Source organism: Aplysia californica, unplaced genomic scaffold, assembly GCF_000002075.1.
Source record: "Aplysia californica isolate F4 #8 unplaced genomic scaffold, AplCal3.0 scaffold00375, whole genome shotgun sequence".
NCBI classification, from domain to species: domain Eukaryota; kingdom Metazoa; phylum Mollusca; class Gastropoda; order Aplysiida; family Aplysiidae; genus Aplysia; species Aplysia californica.
Genome location: NW_004797645.1, coordinates 129,769 through 147,142, shown reverse-complemented (window position 1 = coordinate 147,142; position 17,374 = coordinate 129,769). Strand labels below are relative to the sequence as shown.

Here is a 17,374-nt window from a genome sequence, read left to right as displayed (position 1 = left end):
AAGAAGAAGAAGAAGAAGAAGAAGAAGAAGAAGAAGAAGAAGAACAACAACAAGAAGAAGAACAAGAAGAAGAAGAAGAAGAAAAAGAAGAAGAACAACAAGAACAAGAACAAGAACAAGAACAAGAACAAGAACAAGAACAAGAAGAAGAAGAAGAAGAACAAAAAGAAAAAGAAGAAGAGGAAGAACACGAAGAAGAAGAAAAGAAAAAGAACAACAACAACAAGCAACAGCAACAATATAAACCGATAACAACAAAAACAAAGCCATAACACCAACAACAACAACAACAAAAACAACAACAGTCACAACAACAACAACAACAACAACAACACAGCCACACACCAGCCCAGCACATCACCTGACAGTGGTGGTGAGCCCGGGAGACTGCATCGGCACCACACTCCCTCCCCTCACGTGTACGTTGATGACATCATACTGCGCCGGCAGACGCACCACCTGACCCGAACGTGGGACACGACGGCCCGAGTAAAAGTCGAACCACACATCACGAGGGAAGTAGGCCAACACTGATGTTTGCTTCTGTGAAGGGGGAGGGGGGGGGGAAAAAATAACATATCTGCTACACCACTAAATGAGCAATAATATAATAGAAGTTTTCCTATAAATCCTCACGGAAAATGGTCGCTTTTATGGACAAGCGGGCTATCCCGAAAAATGCTGTTTTGAGAAAATCGAAATTAAAGTTTTTGGATTCTTATTCAGTCTCTTTAAAAGACAAGGAGAGTTTTCTCTATAACCAAACAAATATACACACCTATGAAACCAAACTTCTCCTATAGGTAGGGCAATGCCCACTTTTGGTGTAGGTCAAGATTTCTGGAAACCCCCACTTGTCCTTAAAAGCAACCAAATAAGAGTTTTTCCCAAAAATTCTTCTAAAGAATAGGTTTTCCCCGAAATAGTTCTAAAGAATAGCTTTACCAAATATCCTTTTGAAGGACAGGAATTTTTCCAAAAATCATTCTATAATTATAAGATTTTCACCCAAATTCTACTGAAGAAATGAAATACTGTAACAAAAAGACCTTTAACTTTTAAAAAATGGTATGAGCTCAAAGTCTACAAATTCGACCCTTCTGTTGATTTTTGGCCGACATATCCATTCACGGAATGCAAGCAGTAACTGATTGTGTCAACACACCCAAATATCTATAAATAGCTTGTCAAACTCACAGGCTCCAAGATAGGAGAGAACAAGAGAGCAGGCCCCCACATGAACTGTCTGTCTATGTCCTGTGTCCTTGAGTCATCAGGGTACCTGTCGTTGTTGGTGCCGGGGGGGGGGGGGGGGGTGGGGTATATTATGCAGAATCAAAGAGAGAGAAAGAGAGAAGGTGAGAGAGAGAGAGAGGTGGGGGTACTCGTTGCCATAGAAATCACCTAGTAAGAAAAGAAAGGCCTAGCCATGTCTTCATATAAATGAAGATGAGTGAAGAGCAGCAGTGTGTAAAATTATGATGTGATGAGATGAGATGAGATGAAATCAGTTGCAATGTTTCTGTGGATAAATTTTTGTTCTTGAGGAAAATTTTTTGTGGATGTACGAGAATGGTTTAAAAACATATTTATATGTAGAATTAAAATTTTATATTACTTTCCTATAAGAAAGAAGACAGAGAGAGGGGGGAGGAAGGGAGTTCGAGAGGGGGAGAAAAAGAGAGAGAGAGAGAGAGAGAGAGAGAAAGAGAGAGAGAGAGAGAGAAAGAGAGAGAGAGAGAGAGAGAGAGAGAGAGAGAGAAAGAGAGAGAGAGAGCCACTCATTACCACAGCAACCACTCACTGGAAGAAGAGAGGCCTGGCCACCGGGTCCCCGTACACATGGCTGTAGAACAACAGCGTGTAGAGGTACGGCAGCAGCGTGTAGCGGGTCAGGAGAGCCTTACGGGTCGAAGCGGCCGACGCTGGCCCAAACTGACCGGGGTCTTGGGGCTGCCGGGGAGGGAGTGGGGGCGGGGGGATGTGGGGCAATTAGATGCTGCAACATGGCAGTACAAGATGAGTGGCATTGTGGTGAATTCAGACGTTCGTCAAAATAGTGAAATCAAAGAAACCAAAATTTGTTTTGCTCGTTGGGTAATTTTGATCAATGTTTTTTTCTTTTTTTTTCTTGATTTGGCTCATTACTTTATGTCCATTTAAAACCACAAAAGTGGCACATTGTGGTGAAATCAGGCGTTTGTCAAAATAGTGAAATCAAAGATTCTGACATTTTTCCGCCAGTTTGACAATTTTTTTTGAATTTTTGCTTTTTGACTAAAAATCTTATTTATATGCCCATTTAAAAACACATTTCTGTGTGGATTACACTGAAAAACGATTTAAGGCACACAAAAAAATGTAGATTTTCAGTTTCAAAAGACTCTCAAGCTAAGGAAGTCACCAACTTTGGCAGACATTTTTTCATTAATTTTACAACTGCGCGCTCATATGACCTTATGCAGTTGCAAGCGCCGTAAAAGCTCTTGACAAAAAAAAAAATTTCCACAACTGACACCAAGTGACACCATCTCCTTCAATCACAAATATCACTATATCCACTTCTATTCAATATAGACGGGTATTTTTTTCATTTAAAGCTAGACAAATGAACAAGCTTTAAGATGATACCAATAACCCCATAAGCCCCAAAACTGACGGGCACCTGTTTCCACCATGTCGTGACACATTTCCTGTTTATCCTGTTTCCACTGAGTGGTGACCCATATACAGTCAAACCTGCTCCGACGGCCACCTCTATTAGACGGCTACCTGTACAAACGACCACTTTCCATTTCCCCCCTTGCGCTTTTTTCTATATAATTTAACTGTGTAAAACGGACACCTGTCCAACCTTGCACAGAAATAACAACAACAACAATGTGGCTACCTTCGGTTGAGACCTCAGAAAGGAATTGTTTGTTTTCTTTATCTTGATCAGTCCTGCCTATAACAGCCACCTGTCTTATACGGCCACTTTTTTCCTTGACAATGGAGGGTCGTCTTACACAGGTTCGACTGTACATACCCGGCAGGTGTCAGAGTTGTGGTTCCGTGAGAAGACGTAGAAAGCTCCCAGCTGGTGCCACCGTGTGCACAGCTCCTCCGTCGCGTTGAGGAAAAACCCGCAAATGTCCGAGCCCGTGAAGGGAACGCCAAACAGGTTCATCTGCAGCATGGCTGGGGAGAGATATCTTGTTTTAGATTTAGTATGAGTTTTACGGCACTTGCAACACAATAAGGCCATAAGTGTTGAAGATAAGGTGTTACAACTGAGAAACAAACACAAAAAGAAGGATGGGAGATAAGGATGATAGATGTTTAATAGGAAAGAAGGAGGAAGCCACACCAGAGCACCCACCAACCAACCACAGAGACTTCTTATTACAGGGTGGGGAGAGATAAAATCATCATAAAGCTATCAAAAAGTACGTAGCCCAAAAAGCAAAATTTTACCTGAGAGAGAAAAAACTGTTTCATTCTCTTACAACTTAGGAAGGGCCACCCTTTACGCCTAACTGTAGTACAAAAATGACTGTAGCTTACCAATCCATCCCCCCCCCCCCTTACACAACACACACAGCAACCACCAGAACCACCAACCACCAAAACTATCTACCACCAGAACCACCAACCACCAAAACTATCTACCACCAGAACCACCAACCACCAAAACTATCTACCACCAGAACCACCAACCACCAAAACTATCTACCACCAGAACCACCAACCACCAAAACTATCTACCACCAGAACCACCAACCACCAAAACTATCTACCACCAGAACCACCAACCACCAAAACTATCTACCACCAGAACCACCAACCTGGTATGGACATGTGCATGTCGTGCCAGGTGCCCGAGTTGTCCCCGGACCAGTGACCGCTGACCTGGCCTTGACCCACAAAGGAGGATCGAGAGATGACCAGCGTCCGTTTCCCTCGGATGGACAACATGGCGCTGGGAACACATGATGAAAGAAACTCATTAAATAAAGATACACTGGAGAATAATAATAATGATAATAACAATAACAATCATCTTAATCATAATCATAATAATAATAATAATAGTATGATATAATAAAAGCAATAATAATGATAAATAATTATAATGATGACAACAAAGATAGTAATAATAATAATAATAATAATAATAATAATAATAATAGTTCGTTTGACAATGTCTGACAATGACCAATACATTTGCAGAGGAGAATATTTCTTATAGAGAAAAAGAAGAAATAAGGATCAAAATGATTAGTGGCTTCTGCTATGGGCACTGAAGCCAATCCTGGGATATTCGCGACAGTTGTCAGGCCTGCACTCACTGGTAGGTGGCGTTGGCCTCGAGCAGGCCGTACAGGCTGTGCACGTTGTAGTGGGAGGAGGCTGCGTGCCGGCCGTGGTGACAGATGGAGTGCTTGTACAGCTCTCTGTCCGCGATGCCTGGAGAAATTCACAACAGAAAACATGTTTTGTCAATTCAGCTGTTCAGATGTATTGAACCCACAATTTTGGAAATTGTTTCTTCTATTGCAGTTTTTAACTCTATACATAAGGACTGATGTTCACAGTGCTAGTCAGTAATTCCACTACCCCAGGAAAAAAAATACTGACTGTCAGCGTTCTTTGGTATTTCTCAATTGTCAATATCTCTTAAATCATTTCTTCCTGACCTTTTACTCTACAAATGAAAGTCATAAAATTAATTTATGAATCTTATATTTTCAACTTCAGCAAGTAGTTACTTTTAATTTGATGTATGACATGACTACATTTCTATACATCTCAGGACTGGAACAGTGGCTTACATAGGCTATATTATTGAGTAACAGTTTAATCCCCAAAAGATTCCAGGAAAATATGCTCAAAATCAAGAGTTCAAAGCATGGAACCAGTCACCAACACCCTCAAAACACCCACAACACTGTAGGGCAAGCATCTGTTCAAGAAATATGTTGAGTGAATTTAAATTCTAAACGTTGGAAGAAAAAAAACAAGAAAAAATGTACGAACAACTGTTAAAAGAACAAAACAGTTTTGATCTCTCTTGTGAAAAAAGTAGCTTTCTGAGCCTAGAACAGTCGAACAGCTGGCCAATGAAATATTTCATCCTTCCAAAGACAATTTAGGTCATTAAGGAGGAGGGCCAACACACCTTAGACTCCATGCTCTCCCTGGCCGCGACAAGGAAAGTCTAGCATATCTCCTGACCACCCACCTGGTATATACGGAGGTATGTCTAACGGATTCTTCACATCACAGGCACAGAGTGAACCATCCACCCACCTGGTATATATGGAGGTATAACATCTAACGGATTCCTCTCATCACAGACACAGTGAACCATCCATCCACCCACCTGGTATATATGGAGGTATAACATCTAACGGATTCTTTTTATCACCAACACAGTGAACCATCCATCCACCCACCTGGTATATATGGAGGTATAACATATAACGGATTCTTTTTATCACGGACACAGTGAACCATCCACCCACCTGGTATATACGGAGGTACGTCTAACGGATTCTTCTCATCACAGCCATGTACAGAACCATCCGCAAAGCTGGAAATTTCATTCATATCCTGGGGGGAAGGAGGATTGAGATGTGGGTAGGGAAGGGAGAGAGCGGGATGGAGTGGGGGTGGGTGTCAGAGGGAGGGGGTATGGGATGGGGGGACTATCAACTCAACTCACTGAGACTATACTGGTCAAATTAACGTAGATAAAAGTTTGGCCATTTCTGAACTAATCTCTTCCATTAGATTATGCAGAAGCTGAAAAAAACATTTGATTTAAATCTTTTATAAGCCTATCCTGTATAAAACAATTACAATCTGCATGTTCTGTTGCGGCAAAACAAAACTACTTTACCTCAAACATTTCACATCCTGACAGAACAATGATGCGCTGTGTTAGTTTTCCTTCTTTCTCTAACCCTACTAGAGCTCAGAGAGTACCTGACTGCCAGATCTTCATCACAAAAAGTAGTTACATTCTCTCTCTCTCTCTCTCTCTCTCTCTCTCTCTCTCTCTCTCTCTCTCTCTCTCTCTCTATCTCTCTCTCTATCTCTCTCTCTCTCTCAAACACACACACACACACACCCACACACACATACACAGACGCACACACACACACACACACAATACACATAAATATTCATTACAACAACAATGTATCAAACAGCTGTAAACATCTCCACCCAAGGACACCCACTCACCACCCAGGCTCCGTCAAAAGCGACTTTTTTGTGGAAGTCCCCGGCTATTTTCCTCCAGTACCGTCCACTCTGACCGTTAGTGAAGTCCGGCCATACTGTGGTGCCAGGCCATACCTAGGGAGAGAGCACGACAGACGTAGAGTTGTTGGTTATTGTAGAGAACGACAGACGACAAACGTAGAGTTGTCGGTTATTGTAGAGAACGACAGACGTAGAGTTGTTGGTTACTGTAGAGAACGACAGACGTAAAGTTGTTGGTCATTGTAGAGAACGACAGATGTAAAGTTATTGGTTATTGTAGAGAACGACAGACGACAGACGTAGAGTTGTTGGTCACTTTGGAGAACGACAGACGTAGAGTTGTTGGTCATTGTGGAGAACGACAGACGTAGATTTGTTGGTTATTGTAGAGATCGACAGAAGTAGAGTTGTTGGTTATTGTAGAGAACGACAGACGACAGACGTAGAGTTGTTGGTTATTGTAGAGAATGACAGACGACAGACGTAGAGTTGTTGGTTATTGTAGAGAACGACAGACAACAGACGAAGAGCTACCGGCAACAGTACAGTAAGTCAGCACGGTTAACTGTACCTGGAAGGGTATATTAAGTCTCCACCCAACTTTACTTAAAATGGCAACTCTATGAGGCATCATGGTAAAATCGGGCGCTCGTTAAAATAAAGAAATCGAAGAAATGCATTTTTGTTTCGCCAGATTGTCAATTTTTATCTATTTTTTTGTTTTTTAGCCCAACACATTTTATATCCATGTAACACCACATTTCCATGTGAATTTTACTGAAAAACATTGATTAAAAGCACAAACCCAACCACATTCAAACACGTACATTCACACATACAGACACACACAGACACACACACACACACAAACACACCTACACACACACTTAGACCCACACATACACCCACACACACAGACACACACAAAGCCACTGACCCTGCCCACTAGCGGCTGTCCATCCAAGTCTTTGATAAATAGGTCCATCTGTCTGCCTGGGTTGTCCCCCTACATCTCCTCACTTCCCCAACCGTCTCCTCTCCCACTCACCCCACACACAGACACACAGACATTCTCTCACACACACACACACACACACACACACACCTACACACACACATACACCTACACACACAGACACACACAAAGCCACTGACCCTGCCCACTAGTGGCTGTCCATCCAAGTCTTTGATAAATATCTCCATCTGTCTGCCCAGGTCATACGGCTGGTATGTGCCTGGAGTGGCATTGTTGCTGATCCCACAGTCCTTGGGGTGGGGGTTGTTGTTGAGGGTTGAGGGGATGAGGGAGATAAGGATGAAGGCAAGGGAAAAAAAGGAATAAATATGAAAAAATAAAATTCATTAAACTGCATATTTCAGAATATGCATGCTGTTCTTAGTCTTTTTATGTGTCAGAAAAAGGAGACAGAAATAAAAATGTCCCAAAGCGGTGTCTTCAAGTAGTGTGGAAGGACCAAAAAAGATGCCCTCAATGAAGAAAAGTAAAGGAGGTTTATGAGCTCATTGTGCTAAGACAGCCTGCAACATCTTAAGTCTCAACCTGGCCATTTCAATCCCTTGAAACTCACAATATAATACCAGAAGGAGGTATAGAGACCTGATCATTTCATAGGAGTCATTTTCTTCTTGGACCCCTGTACAGCATACCAAAATCAAAGTTAGCAGTCTTTGCACTGCCATGATCTGACAAAACGCATTTTTTCATTTTGGCGGGAAATTTTTTTATTCCACTAATGAATTCTACATGTCGAAAGCTAACTTGAGATATAATTATGCAACCCTAACTGCGACTAGTTTTTAAATAAATTAGCTTTTTAGATTTGTTAAAACGCATTTATTTCCAATGTGATCTGATAAAACGCATTTTTTTCAAAGATGATCTGACAAAACGCATTTTTTTCGTGCATATCGACCCTGTGATCTGATAAAACGCATTTTTTTCTTCCCGGGAAGGACAAAAAATGCGTTTCATCAGATCACAGTCGACGTATGGTCGATATCCAGATAAAAAAACTCACTGCTGGCATCTGTTTGACACGTGGAATGTTTACATGCTTCGCTGAGGTGACCTTTTTGTCCCAATTTACAAAGTCTGAATAGTTCATTTGTAATACTTTTGGGCCCCCACCAGCGATCTGCACTGTCGCCACAAAATCGGTAAAACCGAAAATATTTCCCTTCCTTCTCATATTCTTCTTCTTCTCAACCTCACCATGAAACGAGTGACAGGACATGAATGTATGACCCGTTACAAGGTACTTCAAAGTGACCCTGTGGAGAAAAGGTTTGCTGCTGTCATTCAACAGCCTTGCCAGGAACGTGAACAAATACCATTTTTTATTTGGCCTGAACAATTATCACCCCAAATAATGATGTCCTTTGCATCCTCAGCCATGTCACAAATTGCTTTAACAAAAGCTGAAGTAACGCCGGAGGCAGACCTTCTGGACGTTGCCTCATGCCAGAGGACAGATCTGACTTGCTTTGAGCTTTTCTTTTTCGCCTGCTGTCCTAAGGGTGCGAACGTCTCATGGAAAGCTACAAGGCAGTTTCGGAAGACGCAGCTTTTGACGCCCCGCATGAAAGGCAACAAAACGATCTTTTGCATGTCCGCTGATACAATGATCTCGGACCCTACTTCAGGGCCTTTCTCTCTATTTTTGTCTTAGTGTTTACGGTTTGATGCAACCCGCCTCTTGTGGGATGTGTACAGTTGACACGTCTCAAGTCTGTGTCCAGTGCCGGCGGCTGGAGTTCATGGTGTGAAAAAGTCAGACATATCTCACACAACTCGTTTCCAAGATCGGCGAATCTAATATTCTTTAGCTGCACTCGCCTACCGTAGGATTGGTACCCTACCTTTAGAGAGCGATACGTCTCTGTGAAATAGGAGTGCATTTCTCGAATGGTTATGTCCGATGACAAATACCACCTATTAGGTGCATATTCTCGCTTGAAGTGGCTCACTGAAGGGTGGAACTCTTCAATGTGTGAGTCTATTGCGCAATAAAGTCTTCCCTCAAGGCGTGGGAAGGTGTTTTTGCACCCCTTTTGTCTATAGGGGCAAACAAGTCACTTGCAGAAGCACCTGAGATTTTTAAACCGTTGAATACGGAATTGGATGTATCCGAGGGTGTGCAGAAAAAAAAACACAGAGCAGACGACGACCTGTTTACCGCAGTCTTTTGAGAGGGTACACGAGAATTTGGAAAAGTCACTTTTAGTCTTCGAGCGGTGTTGAAAAATCCAATTTCGGCGATCATTATAGGGTTGACTCCAAAACTCCTCATGAATTACTTGACGTCTTGGTGGAGGGATTTTCACGATGTAGTTCATTCTACAGTTGCATGGAGGAAGAATGGTGTGCTTTTCCTTAAGAGTAAAATGTGGTACTTCTCGTCTTTCAGATGCAACGGGTGTTATCGTGGGTGATGGAGACAAAGCGGTTTGGTACAGCTGATCTGAGGACGAGGGGGTTGAGTCTGATACAGCTAATCTGAGGTAGATGAGGTTTCCTCAAGTTGACCTGGTGATAAAGAGATTATGTACTGAGATGGCGACAATGGCAGAAAGTTTGTTGGGCTTGCTGATATGGGTTGCACTGGTGATGCAACAGACTGACTTTCCCCAGAGACACAGAATGGTGGCCCGCCTGCATTTTGGGTAAGAGACAATTTGAGAAATGAAAAGTTGTATTCTCGAGAATAACTTTTCTTTCTTCAAATGATTGTTGCGAAGGCGGCATCGGTGACAAAGGAGATGGAACATTGTCAAATTCAGACAGGAGATCAGACAAAGACCTGCGCTCTCCCAACATCGGCGTTGAAGTTGGTTCATGCTGAGTCAAGGGACAATGGACTGGTGTTGATGTTGCAAATGGCAACATCAGCGAACTCTCTGTTTTCGCTCCAGTCAGCGAATGGATTTGACACACCTGAACTCTCTGACAGATGCTCACTTTCACCAGAATCATCGTCGCCAAAATGAAGGCGTCGACGTGCACTCTTTACAGGGGTAGGAACATGGGGATCTGATGGACCAGTGATCACCTCAGCACCAGAGAAAGCTGGAACCTCTATAGCGGAGGCTGCTGAGGCTGCTGATCTTTGGATTTCTTGCAAACGCCGATGTTTTATCAAGGGTGGTTCATAACTTTCGAAAGAGCTGTGATCGTCTTTATGCTGTTGGACGATTTTCCTGAAAGGCACGAGTTTAAAAACGAATAAGTAGTGGAGGTGTCCTTGTGATTTGGCTGAATAGTCCATTTAATATTAACAACAGTCTCACATCTAGACGAATATTTTAGGAACTCGTCAACTGTGGTGCAAGTGTCAAAAATTAACTAAAAAGACATGTCACTTATTTGCCTTCTTCACAAGCATTACCTCTACAGTCACTCCAGACCATTAAAATGTTCCCGACTCAAGACTGGTAAAACAGGAGCCACGACAACTTAATCAAAGCTCCCTCAAATGCAATGAAAATAACATGATTGCAACTTACCTTTTCATAAGCTCTTTGAACAGTTGTTGTGCATTCATGTTGAAGGAGTCACCACATGTTTTCTCAATAATCTGGTGGTCAAGAAACGAATTCCATATGCATATAAATCCCCGAAGGGAATATTCACTCACCAGAATTAATAGCTGGATAAAAGTGACCGAATCTTTCGTTACCATTACCAGTGTGAGCAGTATCAATAAATTACTGCCCAACATCTCAAGTGTCAAAAAAGACTAAGATGAAACAACAACAAGAGGACGATGCTCGTGAGGTAGCCGGGAGTTGTGCCGTTTTATTAAGTTATATTATCTGGTCAGCCACGGTACCGAATACTGACCCTACAGAGCAGACTCCTCTCAAACTCCTCCTCCTCCTCCTCCTCCTCCTCCTCCTCCTTCTTCTTTTTCTTCTTCTTCTTCTTCTTCTTCTTCTTCTTCTTCTTCTTCTTCTTCTTCTTCAGTAAAAGCTTTTGTATGTACATTGTAGAACAGAATCTGAACAAGAAATTTTAATACCCTTTTTGCAGCCGTAGAAAATACGTTTAACCAGCAGTGAATTTGGAAGCAAAACACACGACTTCTCTAGTGATGATCTGACAAAACACATTTAAATGACACATGGGGTGTGGTTATGAACATTTAAATGACACATGGGGTGTGGTTATGAACATTTAAATGCGTTTTACCAGATCACAGTTAACGGGACGCAGAAAATAAATGCGTTTTGTCAGATCATTCTGGGATTAATGCGTTGAAAATAAAACGCATTTCTACAGGGAAGATCTGATAAAACGCATTCTTCTTGTTTGTTTGTTTGTCTTTAGCTCAAATTCAATCAAGTTTGGTACAGTCATGGTAAATGATATATATGTTTATGTGGGATAGTCAAACAAAAACAACATTGATATTTGTTTGTTTAATTAGCAAAAAACACTCAATCGCGATTATCTCGAAACCTTGATTTTGAGAAAAATGCGTTTTGTCAGATCACGGCAGTGCAGATCTCAAATGGCTTATCTGTATAAACTGTTTCCAGACTTGCAAACTGTAAGTTTTATGAAACTCAATTAGGGACACCTAACATTTTTTCTCAGATTACGTACTAAGAAACAAAAGTATATCAAGTGGGACTAATGTTACTACTATAGTGCATCTGATAGGTTTTCAAATTCCCCATTGCTTAGTCTGTGACAGGCCCCCAGAGATTCAGGACAGTCGGCAAGCCTGCTGCTTCTGAGCAAGCTCTATTTTGGAGCATCTTTTATTATTTAGGGCAGTGCTTGCACAGCTGGGCGATATCACCTCCCCTTCCCCCCCCCTCCTTTTAGTGGGCAATTTGGCAAGTTTGGAGGGCAGTGTTGGTCACCCGGGCACCGACAGGTATTATCTAATGTTCCTCTTTCTAATACAGACGGTGGTGTGAAAACTTTAGCCTCTTGAAGGTGGCAAACGTGGGTGCTGGCTATGAATAGGGTTGCCAAGCATTGTTTTAGGACTTAAGCATCCAGAGGCCTTGCATAGGAGTGCTTTTAGAGCATGTACGTAAGTACATTTACTACCCTTAGTCATGGGACAACATACGATCATGAAATTTCCCTTGTTGTACTAAAATTCTCTGAGTATCAGGAATGTTTCTTTTAAAGTGGTTTATTCTTTTTTTTATGGCACTTGCAGGACAATTAGGTCATATAAGTGCCAAAGATAAGAAATGACATTAGAGAGTAACAAACTCAAAAGGAGGAGTGATAAGGACGATAGATGATTGATAAGAAAGAAGAAGCAAACCACACCACTCCACTTGCCAACCACTCACAAACTTTTTTTTTTTTCGGTGCGCAACAGCAAAAAGTAAAACCTTATCCACCATACCACAGACGTCTGTTTGTCTGTCTGTCTGTCTGTCTGTCTGTCCATCAGTGTGTATGAGTGTGTGTGTGTTCTAACTCACCACCATGATGATGTAGTGCATGCCACGACTGTGTATCTCCCCAGCCAGCCCCACCTGATTGCCAAACTTCTCTGTGTCCGTGGTAAACACGCGCGCACCTTTAGCGTAATCGATGTCATTCCACTGCACGTCCTGTCACAGGGAACACAATTCTTCCTCATGAAACTTAAAATATGTCATCATGATATGCTGGATTTAGCCACTCATGAAAATAGTGAAATCAAAGAAACAGACACTTTTCAGCTCATTGGACAATTTTTATCGATTTTTAAAAAGAATTTGTCTATTTAAAAACATTTCTACATGGATTTTACAACAGAAAAACGTTGATCAAAAGCACATAAGATATATATAAGCAGTTTTCAAGGACAATCAATCTTCAATTCGACAGACGCACGTATATCAGGGATGCCAAATGATTTTTTAACAAAAAACTGAAAATGAGCTGAGCATCACATCTCACCTAAACCGAACCATGTAAAACTTTTAAATGAGCAAACAAAAACATATACTCTCTTACCTCTCCCCTTTCCTTTGCAATTCCAACGGATGAAAAAAAAATGGAAAAAAAACCCAGAAAAACCGGACATTTGGCATCCCTGATATATTTATTGACCAACAATGCATCACAGTACACAGCGAGTCATTTTCCTCGGTGCAAAAGTTCCAGCTACCACTTACCTGTGGGATGCCGAACTTGCGTAGTCGGTCCATGGTAGCACGCGTGTTGTTTGCCGTGCCGTAGCGCTGCCAACACAGGTGGAAGCCAAGGGCCCAGTACGGCGGCATGAACGGGCGACCTACAACCTCCGTGTACTGCCGGGTCACTGCCCATATCTCGGGACCCGAGAAGAGATAGATGTCGAAGATTCCGCCGATCGTGCGCCACGTGAGAGCTGGGGCAGGCTGGACAATCACGTCTGACGACAAGAAAAAACAAACAGCAATAGTTCGGTGAAGTAAAGAAAACATATTTGTGTCATTATGGTGAAATCAGGCGCTTTGTGTCCAAATAATGAAATCAAAGAAACCGACCATTTTTCCACCCATGGCCAATTTTCATCAATTTTTGGGGGGGGGGTGGGCGGGGGGGGGGGGGGGGGAGCTCATCAGTTTTTAAGATGATACCGATAACTCCATAATATTCCAAAAATTTGACGAGCGCTAGGTTCCATCATGTAGTGACATATATTTTACATCAGACACAATTACATCCATTGAATGTCGGGACAAAGCAAGACAGGCAGACAGAGAGACAGACAGACAGACATAAAAGAAGCAGAATCTACCAAGGGTGCCTCCAACCATCCGCCAAGCTCTAATAGACGCGAAAAGTATTGGCTGGTGATTATGAATAAATCATAATGGTAATACCAAAACTGACAGGTATAACTAGCTAAAGCCTATGCTCTCAGAAAGATTAATAATAATAGTAATAATAACAGATAGCATCAATTTGTAAAGCGTAAATTCCCACTCAGCAGCAAGCTTTTAGGCAAATCCAAACAGGGTTCTTCAATGGGCAAAAAAATTTTGTTTTAAATCCCACAGCTCGGATTTTGTGGGAGTACATGGCAAGTGCGAGCACCGAGTGTGGATGGAGCAAGTGTGCACAGAGTGTGGACGGAGTGTGGATGGAGTGTGGATGGAGTGTGCATGGTGCACCGAGTGAGGACTGAGAGTGGATGGAATGTGTGTCGAGAGTGGATGGAGTGTGTACCTAGTGTGGATGGAGTGTGCACCGAGTGTGGATGGAGTGTGTACCGAGTGTGGATGGAGTGTGTACCGAGTGTAGATGGAGTGTGTACTTAGTGTGGATGGAGCGTGTGTCGAGTGTGGATGGAGTGTGTGTCGAATGTGGATGGAGTGTGTACCTAGTGTGGATGGAGTGTGTACCGAGTGTGGATGGAGTGTGTACCTAGTGTGGATGGAGCGTGTGTCGAGTGTGAATGGAGTGTGTACCTAGTGTGGATGGAGTGAGTGTCGAGTGTGAACAAAGTGTGCACTGAGTGAGAATGATGAACCGACTGTGAATGATGCACCCAGTGTGGATGGAGTGTGCGTCGAGTGTGGATGGAGTGTGCACTGAGCGTAGATGGACACATCTGTACTCACCCAAGGCGTTGCTGCTGAGAAACAAGACTCCATGCCAACCTCTGGCGTCTCTGGCAATGTAGAACGGGTGAGTGCCATACAGATTTGTGTTCTCCTGGAAACAAACAAAAACGAAAAAAAATCAAAAATCAAAAAAAAAAAAAAAAAACCTTTATAAAGAGAGTCCACTTTTTGTGATGAACTGGTCACAGCCACAATAGATGTCATGGATAAGTTGGAAATATTTAACTCCTCTCACTGATACAATTTAGATCATTTACGAGGGTGGCTGCTTCTATCCATCCTAGCAGATGATTGTACACACCTGATTGAATACACGTCTCACAGCGTCACTTTTCGCCTGATTCTGTTATTTTTAGTTCGCGTGACTCAGCAGCCTGTCGGAGCTCCCTGGCTCGGGGTCATGGGGTAAATGAGCCCTGAAGCGACTTTGCCAGTGTCGGTCAGGAAGTTCGCATTTTTGACTATGTTTAAAACGATATAACTTCTTCCCCATCCCACACAGCAAACCATTACGCGGATGTACTAAAAGCTCAATGTCTTGAGATTTATTCTGCGTTAGAATGGTTAGTTTCTGTGCCTTAGTTTTTGTTCTAGACAAGTGTTTGTAGAGTACCCAATTTGTCCTATTTCAGTTACAAACTTATGAATAAATGATTGTTAATTTAAAAAAGGCTTGACAGATCTCTCCAAAATCTGTGTTAAACTGACTACGAATATCATGTCTTTTACCATGAGAAATCTTAAATCAGCGCGAGTAGTTATAGTCAAGTTATAACAGAAGAAAGATGCACATCTGCATTTTTTAACTAAAGACGATCAGCGTTAGCTCTTATTTTACTATTAAACAAGAGAAAGTTACTCTGCGTTTGTTCATGAATCATGCTGTGTCTGTGGCAGCCTGCATGCAACTAAAAAGATATAATATAAGCGATTTAAAAAAACACAAAACCGTGTAAATACATGGGTAGAGATAAACTTCTTGTATGGAATAAAAATAAAGACAGCTAAAACATTCATTCTTAGTTTTTGTGTAGGAAATATGCGCGGACACAATTATGAATGTAAAGAAATCAGTCACATTGTCAGTTACTGCAAATGGTCATAGAAACCAAAAAAATAAAGTTGGAAAAGTCTGGTGTTGATTCAGTGTCCCTGGAAAGCTAGAAATTATTCTTATAACCCAATTACGAGAAGTCATCCCTATTATTCAGTCAACTTACAAAACCTAGACTTAGCGATTTAAGAAAAGTAAGGAATTTCTGGAGTGTAACAGATACTGTTCGTGTATTAGATCTACGTTGAAGATGCATTCTAGCACTAAAATCGATTTGTACTTTTCATAGAGAAACTTCATGGTAACTTTTATAAACTTTCGAGAAAATATGCGAATATTCACGATTATATTAGACACATAAAGTTGTATTTGGAGGAATTACTTCATAGCGAATTGTGTGCCCGATGGATAAAATTGTAAAATTACAGCCTTCTATTATATGCGCAGATACCATCTTTTCTGAGTATCTGCACCAATGTTATGTCGTTCATGTTCCAAAAGTTCGACAGATTTTGACGATTCCTTTTTTTTATATTGATTTGTTTTCATTCACGCTAGTCAAAAAAAAATTACATTTTAGCATTGCCGACTCCAGTGCGTCTAACGAAATAACCAGACAAGTTACAACGTCCGTTCTTTTTTGAGTCTCAAGAGCAGAAATGCGTGCTTTTGGTGCACTAAATGAGAATTACCATAAATACAAGGATACACCTAAAATTGTACGTTGAAAAATACGAAAAAATAGGTCGCCCAAGACAGAGCGGCGACAGGGAGCTGACCCCCGTGACCCCGACGTGATAAGGCGCCCGGCGGGGAACCCCCCGCGGCAACTAAAATTCCACTGCCGGTGCCCCGTGGTCTGACTTTGTACACACCTAATCGTATTATAAACCTCATGGCGCACACTCCTGAATGCACACATCCGATAGTGTACACACTTGATTGCATACACACCTAACTGCATACAAATATGCACCTGATTGATTGCATACACACCTAACTGAGTAGACATAGGCACCTGACTGATAGCATACACATCTAACTGTGTACATATAAGCACTTGATAGATTGCATACACACCTAACTGCTTACATATATGAACCTGATTGATTGCAAACACACTTAACATACGCACTCGACTGCTGACACAAACACACCTGATAGCGCACACCACTGATATGTACACACTTGATTGCATGCACACGCACCTAATTGCTTACACATACGCTGCTGATTGCGTGCACTCACAACTGATAGTACGCTTACACACCTGATAGCACTGCAAGATACACACACACTACACCGACCTTGGGGTGGTGATCCCTGTTCCAGAGAGCCACACGTGTCCAGTTGGCGCTGACCGCCAGGCCGCCCCGGCGCTCGCCCAGCCCGTAGAGCAACGATGAGGCCAGGGTGGTGGACAGCTGGAGCAGCTGGTCTGAGTAGATGAACCCGCCCGTGCTCTCTATCCTGGGGGGG

The 17,374-nt window shown here is 42.2% G+C and overlaps 1 protein-coding gene across 2 annotated transcripts in view; it reads right to left on the bottom strand.

Moving 5' to 3' along the window:
• The window catches only part of LOC101862363 (lysosomal alpha-glucosidase), a 27,230-nt gene that overhangs the window by 3,542 nt on the left and 6,314 nt on the right, over positions 1-17,374 (bottom strand). The window contains exons 5-17 of one of the 2 annotated variants that reach the window (XM_005103496.3): positions 17,203-17,365; positions 14,839-14,932; positions 13,405-13,643; positions 12,724-12,855; positions 7,408-7,518; positions 6,232-6,345; positions 5,508-5,595; positions 4,332-4,449; positions 3,828-3,961; positions 3,029-3,180; positions 1,805-1,953; positions 1,198-1,282; positions 362-543 (exon numbers count right to left, since the gene is read on the bottom strand). In XM_005103496.3, coding sequence (XP_005103553.1) covers positions 362-543; positions 1,198-1,282; positions 1,805-1,953; positions 3,029-3,180; positions 3,828-3,961; positions 4,332-4,449; positions 5,508-5,595; positions 6,232-6,345; positions 7,408-7,518; positions 12,724-12,855; positions 13,405-13,643; positions 14,839-14,932; positions 17,203-17,365 — 1,761 coding nt within the window. The remainder of the gene's footprint in view (positions 1-361; positions 544-1,197; positions 1,283-1,804; positions 1,954-3,028; positions 3,181-3,827; positions 3,962-4,331; positions 4,450-5,507; positions 5,596-6,231; positions 6,346-7,407; positions 7,519-12,723; positions 12,856-13,404; positions 13,644-14,838; positions 14,933-17,202; positions 17,366-17,374) is intronic. The other variant, XM_005103497.3, reaches the window with a different exon arrangement.